The sequence below is a fragment of the Eleutherodactylus coqui genome, chromosome 4 (assembly GCF_035609145.1).
Source record: "Eleutherodactylus coqui strain aEleCoq1 chromosome 4, aEleCoq1.hap1, whole genome shotgun sequence".
In the NCBI taxonomy this organism is placed as follows: Eukaryota; Metazoa; Chordata; class Amphibia; order Anura; family Eleutherodactylidae; genus Eleutherodactylus; species Eleutherodactylus coqui.
This window is the reverse complement of record NC_089840.1, coordinates 138936147-138957673: the sequence shown is the minus strand read 5'-3', so window position 1 is coordinate 138957673 and position 21527 is coordinate 138936147. Positions and strand designations below refer to the sequence as shown.

At 44.7% G+C, this 21527-nt stretch overlaps 1 protein-coding gene across 2 annotated transcripts in view; it reads right to left on the bottom strand.

The window, feature by feature from the left end:
• The window catches only part of MAPKAPK2 (MAPK activated protein kinase 2), a 49350-nt gene that overhangs the window by 3903 nt on the left and 23920 nt on the right, over positions 1 to 21527 (bottom strand). For both annotated transcript variants that reach the window (XM_066600202.1, XM_066600203.1), the window contains exons 2-9: positions 13335 to 13474; positions 10586 to 10650; positions 10100 to 10179; positions 6236 to 6362; positions 3629 to 3704; positions 2910 to 3034; positions 2573 to 2658; positions 83 to 163 (exon numbers count right to left, since the gene is read on the bottom strand). In XM_066600202.1, the coding sequence (XP_066456299.1) occupies positions 83 to 163; positions 2573 to 2658; positions 2910 to 3034; positions 3629 to 3704; positions 6236 to 6362; positions 10100 to 10179; positions 10586 to 10650; positions 13335 to 13474 (780 nt within the window). The remainder of the gene's footprint in view (positions 1 to 82; positions 164 to 2572; positions 2659 to 2909; positions 3035 to 3628; positions 3705 to 6235; positions 6363 to 10099; positions 10180 to 10585; positions 10651 to 13334; positions 13475 to 21527) is intronic.

The following is a 21527-nucleotide window of genomic DNA, read 5'->3' as shown; positions in this document are numbered from 1 at the left end:
GGGATTTTACATAGGAGAAGCTGTTCACACAGACCCAACTCAACTATGTCAATGCACCCTGCCTCCACAAAGAAGTTCTCACCTTGACATCTTCCCACAAATCCTTCTCTTCCTTCAAGACACGGCTAGTGTGGAGAGGAGTTGGTGGTATCTGCATGGATTGCTGGTGGAAAGAAGATAGAATACATTCATGAAAGGCAACACGACCAATACATATATTACAGCAGTAACCGACTGGGCGCTACTATGTCATTTTTGGAAGTTACAGATACACATAACCTGAACATCTAGGACTTAAACAATGTGCTCTATAAGAAATGAACACAAACATCCACCATGCAGGGAGCAAAAGTAAGGCTGGCTGGGATTGTCTTAGGATTTTAGTGGGACATTAAGTGACATGGACTTCAAAAGTCTGTCCACTTTGTTATCCCTCTCCAGTAAGATCTCGAAGCAGCAGCACTTGCTGAGCCAACACCAAGAAGCCTTGTTATTGAGGGAGAAGGAAGCAGCGAGCAGGTCTGTCTCTAACACGCCGATAAAACATGGCCAATCAGCGGCCTTCTTCACACTTGTGTATGGCCACCTGCAGACGGGCAGAAATTCCACAGCGGGATTTCCTGCGGAATTTCCACCCTTGGAAGCTGCCATAGGATTGCGTTCGCAAACGCAATCCTAGGCAGACTGCTGCGGTGTGTCCGCGCGAAATCTTGTGCGGCAAACAAACCGCAGCATGTCCCATTTCTGTGTAAGGCTCACAGAGCCCCGCACAAAAATGTCACTCACCCACTGCCGGCTCCGGTCTGCGCATGCGCCGGCTGCCGGCATATGAAAGATCCGGAGCTGCGGGGCGCGGGTGAGTACTCACTGCTCTCTGCAGGCGCTCTGGTCCCGCGGTGAGAATTCTCTCTGCCGGATCCGACCCGGCCGTCTGCAGGCGGCCTATCCCAGACAATTGCCAAGCTGAACCTGCAAGTGGCAATTAGCGTTATTACATCAATGTTAACTGCACTCGTGTAATAGCAGCCCAACGGGTCACTAATCACCATGAGACGAGCAGGGGGGTTAGACCCGAAGAACCTGGTGGTCCCATCCAACTACCATTCTATAAGAATTGCTGAACGATAGGCATTTAGATCAAATTTGCCAACGATTTTCATGCTTGCATGAAACTAATAAGCGACCGAATTATCACTCAATGGCATGGTTTACACTGAATTATTGCTCAAATGTGAGCAATCTATCTATTTTTTGCACAATAGTTCCATCTTAAAACACACCTTATGTGAAATAAAAATTTGATTAACCCTTTCCTATCCAATTTTGGATTCAGGGTTACCTAAAAGGCTCTCTCTTTTTGCTGAGATACAACAGTGACATCTGCTGGCTAAAGCCAGTGTGTGCGCGCCAGAGAGACAGCAGAGTGGCTGGCAATAGACGGTAAGAATACCCTGTCGGACGTCTTGACATTGGAACTGTACAAGCTTCAATCAAAATGTAGGCAGACGCAAGACAGTGGATTGGAAAGGGTTAATTTGCCAAATCATATCGCAGCACTCCAGTTCTCACTGTGCCAGTATCTCAAGTTACTGCAACTGACATGGCATCCAAGAAGTATTGCAGCAAAATCTGCCCGCCAAAGAGCCATCCTTGCGTGCTGTGCACCGTCAGAAGGCCAAACAGCAGTCCACATATGGGGCGTTTCTGTACTCAGGAGAAATGGCCTAGCAAATTGAGATTTTCATAAGAGACATTTAAAGGGTTACAGCCACGATCAGCATGAGTGTTGGCTGCAGCTGTTACCAGAGGGCATTAACTGGAGAGGGAACAGCTCCCAAAGCCCCTCCACACATGCTCCAAACCTCAATGATGTAACTGTATGGGCTGGAGTGTTAGGAGGATAAATTCAAGAGTTTGCCTTTTCTTCCTATGTTGTGGATGTTTAGTCCGTGTGCCCAATAAAACACATGGATAGAACAAGTTTGTGTAGTCTGCTTGTGCCTTGGACAACAGTCAGAATACATTAGTAATTCAGAAATCCTGTCATTCCAAAAGGGTTCACTTTTTTCCTTCCAACTGCAGAGCTAACCAGTGTTAAAACAAAAATATTAGAAGTGCATAACTAACTAGTAGCCATTTAAAGAAAGCCACAGAAGCAAGCCCTCGCAATAATCATTATGCTCAGTCAGTTCCAAAGCTGCCAGCACCGAATGCCTCTATATAAGGATACATACTTTAATAGGACATTACAAATCAGCGACTGCTGTAAGGAGGGACATCTGTACGGTTATGTTCACATTTGTGATGGGAGGTTCCATTGCAGAATTCACTGATGCACTGCAGTTTTACCAGTGAAAATGTTGTTTGCACATGGGACACAGAAGGGCTCCGCTGCTGCAGAGGATCTGCCACAGTGTTGCAGTTTATTTATGATGGAAACCACAAGACTGATGTGAACGGAGCCTCACTCGTTGCCTCGTTTCACGGTAAGGAGGCAGACATGAGCAATGAGGTGTGTTGCACGACAATTCGGTAGAATGCAAGAACAAAGCAGGATGCGACGTGCACATACCATTATCCAGGGGTGATTCATAAATTCTGTAATGGTCATCCTCTGAGTTGGATCAGTCTTCAACAGGTTCCGGATCAGCTGTTTTACTAAAATGAAAAGTTTCGGTGTTTACAGGTTTCCACACAATGTATATAAAAAAAGAAAAAAGTCAGTTATGCAATTTGAGTTTCATGTATGTAAATAAGATACAAAATCCTTCTGAATGAGCGACCTAGCACTTCCAGTGGCCCACTCGCTGTGAGGTCACGTCTCTATTTACACTGCTATGGTCACCGTGTTAGCACATTTGATTGATAGAAACACATTTTCAAGGCAAGCACTTGAACAACTTTCTCACCTTCCTCTGAAACTTCAGACCACTCGGGGTTAGGGAACTCATACTGTCCCATACGGATCCTCTTCTTCATTCCCGGAGATATAGCAAGACCATGGTTAGAATAAAATGGAGGATATCCACACAATCTGTAACAAACGAAGGTGAGAATACAGGTCAGCTAGGACTCCTGACATCCGCTTGTAGAACACAGATTCCTGTAATCATTGGTACAATACAGTGCAACGAGAATACATATCCAGCTCTTGAAAGGTGTTGTGTGGTTGCATGGTCACAGCATATATAAACCAATAGGAGAACAATCCAGTTTGATCTGGGCAAAGCAGCATAATTCTTACTGGAGAGACAAGTAAAGCCTACAACATAAAGGTGTGCACATAGCCGGTTCGGTCAATATAACATGTGAGGTGGAGATTTAGCTCTTCTGCAGTCGGTGTCTACACAGACTGAAGATAACTGTAGGTGGAGAAGCCAAGATGAAGTCCAGAAGTCGTAGTTGCTAGAGAAGTTGAGTGCAATCCACTGCTGCTTGTTAGACAGAGGGACTTCATTTACAATGGCAAAACAAAAAACTTTAATGTATATAACAAGACTGATGACACAGGCTATTGGATGAGCATAAGTTGTCTGAAAAGTTAGCGTCCTTTAAAACTACTCCCCACACAGTATATATAACATTGGTATAAACTATAGTATGAAAAAAGTTTTTTTATGATACTCACAAAATGTACATGATGACCCCAAGTGACCACATATCACATGACTTGTCATATTTTTCTGGGCCCAGAACCTCAGGTGCTTAAAGAGAACAAAAGATTTACAGAGATAAGAAAGTGAAAGCTAAAAACAGTAACAAACAGAAAAAAAATCCAATTTTTAATATACTAAAGTTGGTCAGAAAACTAGGCAGCCGCCATGCGGCAGCATTACAACGGGCTGGTCAGCATGTATGGCATACATGACCTTAGAGGTTATCCCACTGCCAAATGCAATCACCTATAGTTGTGATTATTTTACAACAACCCATTTCTTGGTTTCCTCCTTACGAGTAATCAATAGGGGAGTCCGAACCCACAAGTAACTCCCCATCCAGATCTGCGAACTGTTTTAGGGGTTGTGATAGCTTAGGCTTGATAGCACATATGAGGGGCTGCTGATAAGTCTTTGGCTTTGTGTTCTTTTGTTTCTATGGTAACGAATGTTACATCACATGAAAGTCTTATGTGTCTACTATATGTTTTAAAAATTTTGTGTTTGTAGCTTATGGCAACAGTGATCTCGGCACGCGGGAAAACAAAATGGGGGAGTCTAAGGCGATAGTCACAACAAATGAGAGCAGAGGAGTGATAAAATTCATGTTTCTGCAAGGAAAATCCGCGAAGGATAATCATGGTGATATGTCGCAGACGTTGGGGGATCAATGCCCTTCATATTCTATAGTTAAGAAATGGGTTACGAAATTTAAAGCGGGCCACTTCAGCACCAATGATGAGGAACATCCTGGACGACCGAGAGAGGTTGTTCCGGAGATCGTTGATGTTGCGCACAACCCCATACTAGAGAATCGGTGAAGTTCAGCTAAAGGAATAGCAGACATAGGGATTTCTCGTGAACGTGTTTGTGTCATTATCCATGAACATGAAGAAGCTGTCTGCACAGTGGGTGCCCAAATGTTTGACAACAGATCAGAAAAGCATGTGAGTGAAAACTTCCCAGTCCATTTGTCAGTGTATCCGGACCGATAAAAACTTCCTGGATTGACTGGTCACTATGGATGAGATCTGGATTTATTTGTATGACCCTAAAACCAAGGAGCAGTCAAAAGAGTGGAGGCACAGTGGTTCTCCTCGCCCAAAGTAGTCCAGGGTGCAAAAATCAGCCACTAAGATGATGGCGTCTGTGTTCTGGGATAAGGAGGGTGTGCTGCTAGTGGACTACCTTCAAAATGGTTCCACCAACAATGCAAGGTATTACATTGAACTTTTGGACCAATTGAAGGCAGCTCTGAAGGCCAAAAGGTGCGGCAAGCTGTCCAAAGGAATCTTGTTCCTGCAAGACAACGCCTCTGCTCACACTGCACAAGCGACCACGGCAAAACTGGTGGAGCTAGGCTTCCAGCTGGTTGACCACCCACCTTATTCACCAGACCTAGCTCCCTCCGACTATCATCCGTTTCCAAACCTGAAGAAACACCTCAAGGGTACCAAGTTTCACACCATTTCTGATGCCATGGCTGCTACGGATGACTGGTTTGAGGCACAACCGAAATCCTTTTTGCAAGACTTACAGAACTTGGAATACTGATGTAAGAAGTGTTGACATCAGTGGAGAGTATGTGGAATAAATGTAAAGTTTAATCTTCCTATCTCGTTTCTTTCTGGGTAAAGCCAAAGACTTAGCAGCCCCTCGTACATGGCGGACGTGCCCCCTTGGTTGCGACGCTCTGGAGATGGGTGACCAGACGTATCTCTAGAGTTCTGGGTATAACATTTCCCCCTTTCCTATTCCGCTTGCCTCCTGGCTGACAAGCCCCTGGGCTTCAACAAACATAAGCTTTCACAGCATATATGCATGGCGACTAGAATTTATATTGCATCTCAGTGCCTGTCACACAGTCTTTCTCTAGACCCAATTACTGTAAGAGTGTAGAGAATGAGGTTATACGAAAAGTGGTCGGTTATGAGGGAAGACAGGATGGAACTGTTCAAGACCTGGAAGCCATGGGCAGATTTCCTAGACATGCCAGGCCTAACTTGGCCTCTTAGCTCATGAGGCATCGGACTGGCGGCCAGCTCTCCCTGACACTTTAGAGAGGGAGGGAAGGCAGAAGACTTGAATATATAAAGAAACAGCAGAAACCAAAAATGGCAACAGCACACAAAATAAATTTACTATCAGAGGTATACATACCTATAAATCAATAATTAACCATTTTGTTGCCATTTTTGGTTTCTGCTTCTACTGTATGTTGCAGCCATGGTTTAACATGCACCTATATATTTCTATTGAGATATATTTCCATTTGTTAGCGTGGACCTATTTTTGAGTATATAAAGAAACAGCGGAGATGGGGGGGGGGGGCGTGGGAGAGGGGGGGAAAGGTGCGATGAGGGCTACACATAATACATATAGCATGTAAGAAGGAGGAGAAAGGGAGGACTACGAGTACAACGGCCAACTTAACATACCTCGACAGATTGTGTGGATTTCTGGTTCTATATTTGTGTAATTTCATTGCTATCTAGATGCCCCGTGTGGGGAATTTATTAAAGCATCACCTTATGCCATATTACAAAATCTTAATAAAATATCTTGACATGAATACTCACCCACATAATACGGCGTATAACAAGGTGTTGCTAAAGAGTTATGAGATGTGGTTTCTTTAGCAAAGCCAAAGTCTGTGAGCTTCAGTACAGAGTTTGGCCTTTTTGACGTGTAGAGAAGATTTTCTGGCTAAATAAAAAAAAAAAAAAGTCAGATGTTTTATGAGGCAACAGCACAGGAGCCAAAAGCTATACTAGATCATGTCTCAGGAGAACATCATAGAAACAAGGCAGAAGGAGCATTCATATGCAATTCCAGAACAAAAACTGGATTTGGATGCAACCAATATCTTGTTACCCATAGAGTGGACAGACTTCACACAAAGCAAAACAATTCTCAGAGTTCAGAGGAAGGACATACACATACAAGTATCATCTGATAATCATCACCTATCTAAAATTGGAGAGGATAGGAATAAGGGTTAGTACCCCATAGCTTCACACTCATGAAGACTTGCTGCACCGCGGTGGATTGTGCACATCTCCTGCTACAGTGGGAAGAAGACTGAAGAGGATACTAGCTACAATGTTATCTCCCATACACAGCACACACAGAAGATCCTGGGCCCTCATCTCCCTGCAGCACATCAGAGTCAGACGCAGCATGGAGGACATTATACAGCAGTACTGAGCAGTGTAGCTGTTAGTCCAGCACTGAAGTGAAATAAAACACTACTGCTGAAGGCTCTGTTAAGTATCTCTCAGTCCCTCTTTAAGTACGGCTTCACACGCAAGAAAAATTGCGTGAGGTGTATACTGAGCTGCACAAATAGGAACCCCATTCTTTTGAATGGGGCCATACAGACAAGCAAGGTTTTGCCACATGGCACTGCGATGCGGGAAACGAATCGCAGCATGTTCTATTTTGTGCATGCTCTTGCACTGGAACGCCCATGGTTAACAATAGAGCTGGCATCTGTATTGTCGGTTCCATTCAAGGCAATGGGAGAAACGCCATGATCCTCTGCCACGTCTGTAACTGTCCCACTGGAGGATCCCTGCATGCCGAAGTGATGCAAAGCTATTTTTACATGTATACCTCATGGGGGAATTCACATGGTGGGGAGAGCGATATAGGGGCGAGAATCACAGCCCCATAAAGCGCTTGCCCGCGTGAAGTTGGCCTTAGACTAGGTGTACTCTAGCGCATTTTGGGGTCATGCTGTTCATGTAATTTTACAGACCGTACAACCCTATTTTTTTTTAACCACAAAAACCAATAGTTAATGTGAAGAAACTTATTGCATAAATAAATCTTGGTATTTGTATAGCGCCAAATTATTCCACAGTGCTTTCAGGTAATTACCCATTACCCCCCACCAAGCTGGGTTCTCATTTTACCGACCTCGGAAGGATGGAAGGCTTGAGCCGGCTACCAGAATCATGCGGGGATTGAACTTGCAACCTTCATGTCGTAGGCGAGAGCTTACACTCTGCACCACACGAGGCTCTGATGTAGTATTCTTGTCCGTTCCATGGATGCCAAATAGGATGTGCCAATGCACTGTGTCCGTGTATGATCAACAGCACACACCCTATTTTCCAACGAGCTGCATCCCAGTCTCCATAGCAGCTTCCTCCTTCCCTTACCCTCTCCATAAACTTCATCTGAGCTTTTAGAGAAGATAGTCAAACTGTCTGAGCAGTTAGAGGGGGAGCCGATAAGTGGAGAACTGGACTCTTCAATAACTAATAATTTCAGAATATATTTGAAAATATTAAAAACCCAGGAGGTTTACTTTAAGGGTTTTTTCTTGGAAGATACCATTTACGATCTCTCCTCAGGATAGGTCATCAATAGTTGATCGGCTGCCGTTTGTAGCTCAACTCCAACGCCCACCAGCAAAATACACAGGATAGTGATTGGAAGCTGCTGCTTTGACCCCCATGTAGTGGGTCGTACTGATAGTTGTAGGCACAGCCATCACGGATTTTAATGAGAACTGTGCCTGCAGTTATCAGCATCACCCAATACACAGGGGTCGAAGCAGAAGCTTCCGCTCTGTACCCGGGGTATATTACTGGCGATGGCACAGCTGATCAGCCAGGATCCCAAGCAGACCCCAGGTGATAAATTAGTGATGACCTAGGTCTGAGGATACAGTAGTATCTGCCTAGAAAAGCCCTTCAACATCAACATGTGATATTATACATTGTTCCTGAGAACTTCACAAGTCCTGACTATCACTTCTAAAGAAACGAACAGCTAACAGTTGTAAAAACAACTGATACAAACCTGCTTGAACCAGTGTGAGCACATCCCGATAGCCTAGTATCCACAAGCAATAAATGAGTATAAAGAGTAAAGTCATGTCCAGACTGGGTCGAGTGTGTGGAGACCACCCAGTAAACCCGCATCGGTGCACAGTAGAAGACCTGCTAGTGTTCTCACACCGCAGAATATCCTGCCGTAGATTGAGAGCCCCTTATGTCACAGATTTGTCACTGGTTGCCCCTTGCAGTGTAAAGTCTGCTAGTAATAAACTTTGCAGGCAAGGGATAGGTTATCCCCAACACTCAGGGTTAACGCTGAAGAAAAAGCAAAATGGTTCATTTTGCAACTGGGTGGCTTTGGGGTCTTCATTTCAAACTAAAAAGGACTAGCTTGCACTGTAGGAGGCAGTGTTAGCGACCGCTGAATGCTGCAGACGGCATTCATGATCTTGGCACCACAAAGTAATTGCTATCACCTAGCTGAAATGTCTCCTGCAACAGTTGGAAGTCTGTGCGGGGAGTTGTATAACGTTTGGCACGCAAGCCATCCACATTTAACTAATATGACTAAGTAGAAAAGCACGTAGTGCGCTCTTGGAGCTGGAATCCCACATCGCACCAGCATCAATTCAGAATATTTTAAAAGTAAATATTTAATTCCGCACATCGAGTGAGGCAAGAGGATTACACCGACAACTAAGAAAACCAACTTCACTTTGCCGGCCAAGTCAGAAGAACTCCTTACATTCCTCCACTCCTAAAGCCCATTTCCACAAGAGAATTCACTGAATCTATTGATGCAAAGCATCACTTACTGAATTGTTACATATGAATAGCTACTCATCCGCCTCGCCCCTGCTGCACTACCTGATGTCCCCATTCAGACAGGACGACAGCCGGTAAAGGACTGCACGAGCGTGGATGTCCCTGCCAAGGTAGTTAGCGCTTGTGCAGAGCGTTTAGACAGGAAGATCACCGCTGGATCGCTGGGTTCTCATTCGGCGCTTTAACTTCTACGTGAGGCGCCGAGCAGGCAGTGTTTACACAGCGAGAACCGCACAACCCAGCGACATTTATGCTGACTGAGTCAGTGATGACCAGAAGTGAACAAATCGTAAATGATCTTTTTGTATTCACACGGGATGATTATCGCTCACTTTCGTTCCTTGTAAGTGGCCCATAAGACCCTTTTTATATTTGCTTTCAGAGATCCCTATGTTTCAGCCAGCGTCCCAATATTATCTGACAACAGAAGCAGTTTGCATCATTATTCTTGTGTCAAATACCAGAAGCCAGATGAGCCTCACTAAGGTCAATAGAGTCCATCAGTGTCCCTGGAAATCAGATCCACCAAGATGGTCATGGCTTCATTTTACCAAGTACGGTCCTGTTCACATAGGCATCAGGACTTCTAGGTGAACAGGACCTTAGAAGTTCTATCAAATATACATGCAGAGTCACTTCAGTGTGCACGACATTTCTAGTGTATGCACCGGTTTTATGGTGTATTCCGCTTTGTAGCAAGTTACTGCAAGTACCAGTGGGACTTGTGGGTTCTTCTGCATAGAAGGGTTACAGAAAATACCAAGAGTATTCTACTTACCCACCCTACATACTGCAGCGAGAGGACTGGCAGACAGAGGGGTCACGTACCTTAACATCTCTGTGGGCAATATTGATAGAGTGTAAATACTGAATAGCCTCGCCAATACTTTTCATAATGTCCGACGCCTCTGCAATAAATAAAAAGTTTAAAAATTAAAGAATGTGAAACTTTAATAAAGGGGGGGGGGGGCTCTGATCCAACCAGATGAGAAAATTATTGGGTCACCAATCCAAGATTGTGTGTCACATTGTGAAAGCGTAAACAGATCGGGTCTCTGCACAGCGACTTCTTTTTGGGGAGGCGCTTGTTGGCAACTACTAGGGACATCCAGCAGGCAATCTTCTCTAGGCAGATAAGAAATTAGCTCCACCAAACCCAACAGCAACTAGTTGCCAGACCACTACTTCCCACAGCAGACACTGAAGGCAAGAGACACCCAGACTGTAAACCGCTGATCTTAGAGACACCACACACTCACGGTAGGCAAGGAGGAACAGAAGCAGGCTCCCACTTCTGGAGGAAGGCGCACTTACCTCTTTCAGTAAAAGCTTGGTCACCTCGATCTTGAATTCGACTAAACAGCTCACCGCCATCCAAGCTAGAAGACAAATAGTGAATGTTAACTTTAAATTACACCAAAAGATAATCTACACCAGTGCTTCTCAACTCCAGTCCTCAACAGCTCATGGCTTCAGGAGATGCTATGCAATATACCAAGGAACGCCTGAAGAGGTCTTTCTAAGGTACTTGAGAAACCCTGATCTACACCATTAAACACGAGTAATGACAAATAATAATGACAGACAGCTGCATCCTGACCTGTAATTGAAAATCTATATTTTTAGTGCCTTTCACACTAAGCGCTACACATATGTTGGCAGGGTAAGAAGGACTGCTGCATCCATGCAAGAGTGAGGTCTCAAATTTCCTATGGTAAAGAGGGCACCTGCCGTTAAATCTCTGCCGCCGATTGACCCCTTTCCCAAAGTGGCCATAATCTCTACCATTGGTAAAAAAAAAAAGGCATTCAAGAAGCTAGGATGGGTTGAAGGCAGGAAGGGGAGAGGGTGGTGGTCTAAAAGGCTGGCTGAAGGTGGGACCCCAACAACCTATCCACCTGTTCATGAAGTGTTTGTAGGAAGTCAATGGGTTCACATGACAGCAAGAGCCTAGTGAAGGCTCCCGGGGCTGTAATGTACTACAGCCAATATCAGCTGCTGGTAAAATTACAATATACTGTAATACTGAAGTATTGCAATATGTTGTAAAAGCAATCAGGCTACTTAAACCAGCAATATTCTATGTGGTAGATCGGTGAGGATTCATTCCCTGGACCCACTGCCAGTCAGCTGTTCACTGGCCTGGTGTACTGAACCGAATTCCGCAGGAAACAGACAGGATCCCCTGTCCCCACATCCATTGGTGCAGAGCGCTCACCAGACCTCTAGTACCATGTATCGCCTCCTGTCTCCATCAGCACTGAAACTAGCCCTGCCTCAATACCCACTTCAAGATTTGCTAAAAATTGGAATCGCATGCGATTAAAAATTGACCCCAAAAGCTAAGTCAATACTACTCAGAAGCAAGTGACCCAACAGGCAGGTGCTTTTATCAGAGCCAGAGTGCCTTAAACCCAATGAATGACAGCCCTAATCATGGCGAGTGGTGTCGGTGGATGGACCACAGACTGTAGCAAGAACACTGCAATCAGGTTGTAATAGAAAGCATTACAACCTAACAGGTCAGAAGGGGTTGCCCCATAAATGCTGGTGGACATAATCATGAGCTCTGTGCCACCACCCCGATCCTCTTCTACAGAAGCCGTGATCTCTGCCATTATACAAGCCAGTGAACAACCACCTGAGCACTTGAAGTTTCTTCTCTCTGCACTGGACACTTCAGGTGGACATATGGTCAGGGAGCGTCGAGTGCTTAGACAACTTTGTTTTTTTAATTCCAGTTGAAAACTTCTGTTTTCCCTGATCTACCGGAGTATATTAATCAATCCTATGGTAACTTCTTTAATGAGGCCACATTTCAAAATCTGTTCTGGTCACCATGAAGACCCTCGGTCACGAAAGAACTAAAGAAACTGCAGCTACCTCACCCAAGCCATTTTTTCCTTTTTCAGCTTGTTCTGCGTTAAGGTTTTCACATTATGCATTCCAGTAACTTGGGATTACTGAATTAAGCCTGTACACCCAGGAAGAAGTAACCCACCCCCCTCCTTCAAGAGATTAGGGATGTTGTAATATCCAACTAGCTGAAGGTTTAATTGTCCTTTTACACAGGACGAGCTGTTGGGCAAACAACGTCTGGCACTCAGTAATGCTGTTATATACCCCGTTTCCCTGAAATTAAGACCTTGTCTTATTTTTTTGCTCCCAAGGATGCGCTAGGTCTTATTTTCAGGGGATGATTATAGACGGTACAGTAGTCATCACAAACCAGCCAAACCGTGAATCCTATCAAGAATTTCTTGCCACTACCATTTCCATGTACAACAATCTATGGTACATTTACCGATCCCGATATTTATGAACACAAAGCAAGATTTAGTCACTGACAGTCATGTCATCTTCTGGATCACCACAACAATCCAAACCCTGAATTTCCTGGTGAATTTCTTGTGACTCCATTTATTTCAGAATCTGGGCCCAAATCTCTCATGTCTAGCAATAGCACGGTCCTTAAATGAGTACTTCTTGTCTTGCCTGACACACACAGGGCTACAAGAAATAAGGGCTGTAAAGTACCTGGCTCCCACACACTGTCTGGAGACTGTAGCGATCACCCACAGCAGTTCCTGGACCACTTGTACAGCAGGGACGGTATTGCAGCTTCCGGCCACCAGGGGGAGCTCATCACAGCAGACTCGCACAGCAGAGAGCTAGGTCTTACTTTCAGGGGAGGCCTTATATTTAGCACTTTAGCAAAACCTCTACTAGGTCTTATTGTCCAGGGATGTCTTTCGGGAAAACACGGTTGGAGCGAGTATCGCTTACAGCACTGCCAGCGCAGGCCGGTGTGCAGAGATTTTGGCCGCCCGCCCGCAGCCACAGAGCAGGCAGTCACATATAGAGATGAGCGACTCCCTAATCCACAGGCCAATTTCTTGATTTCCATGCCTGGAGAAACGGACTGGCGAGTGAATTACAGTTCGCTGTTCAGTCTCTGGCAGCGAGAATCTGAGCTCTATTCGTTTCGTGTAAGAGGGCCCCAAGGCATGTCTCCGACGAGATACCAGTAGGCACATAAGTAAACAACCCGAATTGTACTTACCACTCCATTATAATAAGTAGACATTTCCGTGACTGGTAGAGATTCTCATAAACATCGATAATCCTGACAATGTGCGGGCACTGAGACGCCCGCCAGTGCAGCTCCACCTCCCGACGTGCCTTTGGACAGTCCTGCAGCATCTATAAATGGAGAAAGAAAAAGGCATTTCATTACTGCCCAAGGGCACAAGATGCGAGACTATCGTGTTTGAGTAATAGACCTTGCTTTACTTCGAGCTATAAGGGGAAGCATCACATCAACAAGGCTGGTGCAGAATATGCCCCAACATTGGGAATGGGAGGACTGGAACCCAACATTGTGAATGGGATCGCATTGGGCATTACCAATGGGCAACAGAAAACATTATGCAGGAGGATTTCAGGGCCAGCGAATACACCCAATATATCCCTCGAGTACTGTTGCCCAAAACTGTACACAATATTCCATGTGTGGTCTGACCGGTTACTTGTAAAGAAGAACAATGTTCTCATGTGCCGCTATACCTCTTTTGATGCACCCCATTATCCCATTTGCCTTGGCAGCAGCTGTTTGACACTGGGGGGATGGATGCAATTTTATTCGGAAAAGTGTCCGTATGAGGCATTATGGGTGCATACAAACGTGCTTGTGTGAGACTGGCCTGAGGACACGGGGGTGGTTTCACATCTGCAGCGGGGGTTCTGCTATCCTGCTCTGTCTGAGGACGGAACGGAACAGCGCTGAATGCACTCTATTGACTAACGGGGTATGCAGCTCTTGATTCCAGTATTTTGAGCCAGATCTGTGACAGAACCTCAGAGGTTCCAACAAAGATGTGAAGCCGACCTCAACGCCAAAACTGGAGGTTTTCAGATTACCCCAAGAAACCAGTGACACTTGTCAAGTTTATTCAGTAGTAGTCCTGACCTGGAAGACGTCTTACCACAGACTTCTATCCCAAGTCATTACTTATACAGGGGATGGTAAGGTATGCCAATCTCGCAGAGTTTTCTAAAGGACCCTCCAAGCATGCACTTCAATTGCTACATTTGCCAAGCAGGAACAGAGCGGCTATAAAACCATTGTTATGGCTACTGAGTAATTATCATAAATCTGCTAAAAAAACAGCTTCAATTTTGAAGAAAATCTAAAGGAAAACAAAATCCAAGAACCATTTCAGCAGAAGTCACGTCATGGAAAATGTGAAGTAATAGGAAATGTTTGACCGGGACGACGTTCAGCATTACTGCCGAATGGGCAATAAATGAAGGGAAATTTGCATAAGAGGAAATATTCATGTATAAACCCAATAAAAATCTTGTCATTTCGCCATTTAGAGAAGCGGTGCCAAAACATGCCACAAAGATAAGTGCAAACCATCTGATAATCCAGGGTCTCCGCTTACGTAAAATATAAGTTTTACTTATCTGCAACTTTACCTTTTTTCATAATCTGAGTTCTAAAAAGTTGGCCGCTCTGAATGTATATCAGATACAGCGCAGCAATTTCTCTCCAGCTGGTTTCTGTAAATGCACAATCATGAGGGCCATAGTAGACTATTAGGGAACAAAACTACGGATCATACAACCGCTCACCCCAATAGATGTACAGCACATCACGTGCATACGATTGCTCACCCCCAATAGAGCTACAGCACATCTCCTGTGCATATGACTCCTCACCCCCAATAGATATAGAACACTTCACGTTCATACAACCGTTTGCTTCAATAAACCTACAGCACATCACGTTAATAGAATGGTAGGGTTGGAGGGGACCTCCATTGTCATCTGGACCAACACCCTGCTCAGTGCAGGATTCACTAAATCATCCCATACACATTTGTCCAGCCTTTGTGCGAACGCTTCAATTGAAGGAGAACTCACCACCTCCCGTGGTAACCTGTTCCACTCATTGATCACCCTCAAATGGTTAGAAAGTTTTTCTAATATCTATTTTGTGTCACCTCCATTTTAGTTTCATCCCATTGCTTCTAGTCTTTCCTTGTGCAAATAGGGCTGATCCCTCTGCACTGTGGCAGCCCTTCAGATATTTGTAGGCAACTATTAGTCTCCTTTCAGCTTTTTTGCAAGCTAAACATTCCCAGATCCTTTAACCGTTCCTCATAGGACATGATTTGCAGACCATTCACCATCTTGGTAACGCTTCTCTGAACTTGCTCCAGTTTGTCTGTGTCTTTTTTAAAGTGGGGTGCCCAGAACTGGACACACTATTCCAGATAAGGTCTGACTAAGGAGTAGAGGGGGAAGATTACTTCATGTGATCTAGACTCTATGCTTCTCTTAATACATCCCAGAACTGTGTTTGCCTTTTTGGCTGTTGCATCACATTGTTGACTCATGTTCAGTCTATGATCTATTAGTATACTCAAGTCTTTCACATGTGCTGCTGCTTAGCTCAATTCCTCCCATTCTACATGTACTTTTTTTTTTCTTCTTCATTTTTCTTGCCCAGATGTAGGACTTTGCATTTCTCCTTGTTAAAATACCATTCTGTTAGTTGCTGCCTGCTGTGCATGCATTTCTAGATCTTTTTGAAGATAGTGTTAAAGGGGTTGTCTCGTGAAATCAAGTGGGGTTCAGCACTTCTGTATGGCCATATTAATGTACTTTGTAATATACATCGTGCATTAATTATGAGCCATACAGAAGTTATTCACTTACCTGCTCCGTTGCTAGAGTCCCCGTCGCCATGGATCCGTCTAAATTGGCTGTCTTCTGGCGTTTTTAGACGCGCTTGCGCAGTCCGGTCTTCTCCCTGGTGAATGGGGCCGCTCGTGCCGGAGAGCTGGTCCTCGTAGCTCCGCCCCGTCACGTGTGCTGATTCCAGCCAATTGGGAGGCTGGAATCGGCAATGGACCGCACAGAGCCCACGGTGCACCATGGGAGAAGACCCGCGGTGCATGGTGGGTGAAGATCCCGGCGGCCATCTTGGTAAAGGAAGAAAGAAGTCGCCGCAGCGCGGGGATTCGGGTAAGTAATAGACTTTTTTTTTTTTTTTTTAACCCATCCCTTGGGTTTGTCTCGCGCCGAACGGGGGCCTATTGAATAAAAAAAAACAAAAAACGTTTCGGCGTGAGACAACCCCTTTAACTATCCCTCCCTCCTAGGTTTGTGTCATCAACAAATTTCATCAGTTTCCCATCAATTCCCCCCTCCAGATCATTTATGAAAATATTCAACACTGGGCCTAGGACAGATCCTTGTGGTACCCCACTTGATACATTCTTCCACTTGGATGTGCAGCCATTTATGACCACTCTGAGTACGATCACTCAGCCAGTTGTGAATGCGCCTAATGGTTGCCTTGTCAATCCAATATTTGGTTATTTTTTCAATAAGTATGGTAGGAGATATTTTGTGAAATGCTTTACTAAAGTCATGATATACTATATCCACCACATTTCCCTGATCAACCGAGTCAGGAAATCTGTCATAGAAGGAAATTAGATTTGTCTGGCATGACTTGTTTGTTACAAACCCATGCTGGCTCTGGTTAATTACTCCATTTTTATCCAAGTACTTGCATACATGCTGTTTAATGATTTGTTCAAAGATCTTTCCCGGTATAGAAGTCAAGCTCACAGGCCTGTAGTTTCCTGGATCGACCTTCTTGCCTTTTTTGAAGATAGGGACAACATTTGCCCCTTTTCCAATCTTCTGGGACTTCTTCTGGTCTCCAGGAATTTTCAAAGATTATGACTGGTGGTTCAGCAATTACCTCCGCTGCTTTCTTTACTATCATAGGATGTAATTCATCTGGACCTTGAGACTTGAACTCATTTATGTTAGCCAAGTATTCTCTCACCATCTCTCTGCTTATAGATAGCCTGCATTCTTTTATTCCCCCAATAGCACAGGGAAGATCAGTTGATGTTCCATCTACTTTGAGAGAAAACAGATACAAAATAGGAATTTAAAAGTTCAACCTTCATCATTCTTAACCAATTCACCATTTTCATCGTGTCAAAGCTGCTATTGGATGCTTACTTCTCTTTTGCTTTTGACATACCCCCAAAATCCTTTTTAATTGCTTTTGGCCTCAGTTGCAAGCCTTAATTCATTATTAGCTTTTCTGACACTTGCCCTACAGTTTCTGCAGACTGCATTATATTTTTCTTTAGATATTCCTCCCCTCTTTCCTTTTGATAAACATATTATTCTTCTTTTTTAACATGTCTGCAAGTTCTAAGTTCATCCATCCTGGTTTCTTTAAATGCTTCCCATTCTTCCTTTTTTTAGGGATTGTTACAGATTGTGCTTTGAGAATCTCATTTTGCAATATTTCCCAACCTTCTTGGACATTTGTTGGATTCTTCCTACCCTCCTGAGTTTATTGAAACCTGCCTTTCTGAAATCCAACCTTGAGGTCTGAGTCTTCTGAGGCCTTCCTCCCCTTGTTATCCATAATTCACTTATAGTATGATCACTGCCTCCTAAGATCCCAGCCACCTTACTTCCTTACCATTTCCTCACTGTTGGTAAGAATTAGGCCCAAGATAGCAGATCCCCTTGTTTTCTCTTCAACCTTTTGGAAGATTAAGTTATCAGCAAAAGCAGATAAGTTGTTGGATCCTTTACTTTTACCTGATATTCCCAACAAATGTCTGGATAGTTAAAATCTCCCATAATCACTATGGCATGTTTTTTGCTTGTCCAGGTGGCCTGTAGTAAATACCTACAATGGTGTCCTTTATGTTATCTCCTTGTAATCTTACCAAAACAGTTTCTACAGAACTACCATGCTCCGAATCTTGAATCTGTGGAGATTAAGGTTTTCCTAACATACAACGCAATACCTCCTCCCCTTTTTTAGGTCTGCTTCTTATAAATAAGTTGTATCCTTCAAGCCTTGTATTCCAATCATGTGTATCATTCCACCAAGTTTCCGTGATGCCTATGACATATTTCCCCTTCCTGTGTTGGGAGCTCCAATTCTCCTTGCTTGTTTCCCATGCTCTGTGCATTTGTGTAAAAACATTTTAGTTTGTGATCGGTGTCTCTTGCTCCTCTACTTGCCTTCTGAGTTTTTTTGTCTTAGCTCTTTCTTTCCACTCCTAATAGCAAGGTTCTCAAATATATTAGCTGTTTTTACCTGGCCCTTCACTTCCCTTCCCATATTGTTCTAGTTTAAAGTTCTCCTAATGAGTGAAGCAAGGTGCCCACCAAATATATGCTTACCTGCTTTCATAAGGTGCAACCCATCTCTAGCAAGCAGTCTATCATATAGGTAATTCACTCCATGGTCTAGGAATCCAAATCTTTGCCGGCAGCACCATCGATGTAGCCAGTTCACTTGTAGAATCCGGTTCTATCCCCTTATTCCATGGCCATCCACTGGGAGGATGGATGAGAAGACCACTTGTGCTCCTAGTTCCTTCACCTTCTTTCGAGGTCTTCAAAGGCTCTGCAGACAGTTGCAAGGATCTTTTTGCAGTGTCATTTGTCCCTATTTGTATAAGTAGGAATGGGTGCTGTTCTGTAGGACTGAAGATTCTTGACAGCCTATCAGACACATCTATGATTTGTGCACCTGGAAGACTGCACACCTCTTGAGGTGTCCGATCTGCAGTTCATATGACCGCTTGCAATAAGTCTACAGCACATGTTCATAGGATCGCTCGCTTCCACTAGATCTACAGCACATCACGTTCATATAACCCCTCACCCCCAATAAATCTACAGCACATCTTCACACGATCGCTGGCCCAGTAGATCTACAGCACACCTCACGTTCACACAATTGCTCGCCCCCAATTGATCTACAGCACATCTTATCACTTTCATACAACCACTTACACCCCCCCCCCCCCCAATAGATCTACAGCACATCTCACGGTCATATGATTGTTCGCCCCCCAGTAGATCTACAGCAAATATTTATAAGATTGTCCACCCCACAATAGTGCTACAGCACATCACGTTCATATCACTGCTTACCCCCCCAACCCAATAGATCTACAGCACATCTCCACACGACCGCTCACCGACTGACCCCCTGAATAGAGCACTATGTGCAGCACATCTCACATTCACGCAGCCAGATGTGCCACTGCCAGAAATATTTTTTGTGCTGCAGAAAGATGCAATTCCCAGGTGAATGAGCATTTATTTGCCCGCCAGGTGATCCGCAGCATCTTCATAAGGCCCAACGACCAGGACAATAACCTGGTTGCCAAATCATCAAGTTGTATAAACTTCCCTTTAGCGGGCTCTGACTTATGCAAGTCTCCTGCGCTGCTCACTCCCGTTTCACAAGGGAAGCCATGGCCAACCTCCATTACTCTCCCCTCATAGTCAGTCTCCATGTCCTGCAGTCTCCTGGAAGGAGGAAGATTGTACTTCCCTTTAAAATTATGATGGTCTCCTTTACCAAACTTATGGGGCAACACAATGCAATCAGTACATGCCGTTTATGTAAAGATTGATTAACGCTTACTTCTGCCAGGATTGCTCCCTTTCCAGCTCCAATAATGTGGCGCAAAAACGGACCCCGAACGCAGGCGTGACCATAACCCAAGTTAGATAGGATCAGATTTTTAGCTTGTCTGGGCAAGAGAGTTTACTTCAACAGATCTCACTCCATATACTAGTGCATCCGTAGCGCAAAACCTAGTTGTCAATAGGTTCTGAAGCCGCCCCACATGGGAGGTGTAGAAACAGGTCATTCACTAGACAAACACCCAGTAAGTATCATACACACGTGGGAACACCCCGCAACTAGGAAGTGACTAGTTACAGGAGCTTCTGTTAAAAAAAAAAAAAAAAAGAACAGAAACTATTACAAATATTCCAAACAGCTCAAGTTTCCAAGGACACAAATGTTCCTACAACGCAGCCTAACCGCACAAGTCAGAGCGCGTTACTCCGTACAAAACCCATTACTGGCTACACATCTGTGCTTTTATGGGCCATTGTTTCCCTTTATTTTATTAATCTGAAATCACAGGAACTCAAATTGTTGAAAAGTGTAAAAAAATAAATTTTAAGTGTTGACAAGGTAGGTGGCCCGGTGACTGACATCACTAGCCAGCAGGGGATCATCTACTAACAGCCGGAAGCTGCATCTGCTTTAACAGGTCACATAGAGAGGTAATCCAGACTAAACAGCCCTTTCACCACTGTACAGTTTTGGCCAAGTGTTATATACTACTCCAGGAAGAAACACTGAAGAAACACCAAGAAGTTGTCATTTTGCTGTAAAACCCGGCATGCAGCAACATCTAAGGCAGATATGTAAATGAGAGTTGTGGTGTGATTAGATGAACGGGCCGAGATCCTAAGGCTGCCTGTCCACTGGCGTTGCGAAATCCTGCGGCGGATCTGCCTGGGAGCAAGAGCCAGCAGACAATTCATGGTGAGCCAACTGACAGATTGCGGCAATTCACAGCATGCTGCGAATTGCTGTCTGCAGAGAATTGCTATGATTCTTCGCTTGTGAACGGGGGTGGGGCTGCGCTATGGAAAGCATTCACTGCGTTCCCTGTTGCCAGATGAACGCTGCGGGGAATGCAGTGAAAATTCGCCCGTGGACAGGAGCCCTAAAAGTGGTTCTCCCCTTGGCTTATAAAAGGCTCTCAGAGGCTCCTTGTGTGCTGTGACCTTTTCCCGCTTGTGTAGAGCTTGTTAACCACTAGACGCCTCTACGACAGAGAAGAGATATCACCCCGTTACCAGCTTGGATATAAGATGTGATATGGTCAGACATGGAGGCATACAAGTTCTGCATCTTATCCTGCTTCATATTTGCTGTAACAGCCTCTAGATCATGCAAACTCCTAGGTTGTGGAAGTTGACGTCCCCATATATGTCCTACTGGAGACATTCCGGTGAGCCCTGGTGTGTGCGGCCGAGCATTATCCTGCTGGAAGCCGCCATGAGAGGAACACGTGGCTGCAGGAAGTCCTGAACATATCGGTGAGCTGTCATTGTCCCTCGTACCACTAATAGGGGTGGCCAACTGTTGCATGCGATTGCCCCCCAGACCATCACACCAGCAGGGGTTTGTGTGCCACTCCACAGCAAAGGCTGGATTGAGGTGCTCACCCCAAGGTCTCCAGACACAAACACAGATTCATCGCTGAAGACAACCTGGTTCCACTCCAAGTTTTGTTGTTCATGACACCACTGTGCATGGAGGCGACGGTGGGTGGATGTAATGGGGGCCATGAGACCAAGTGTCCTTCAGACAAGG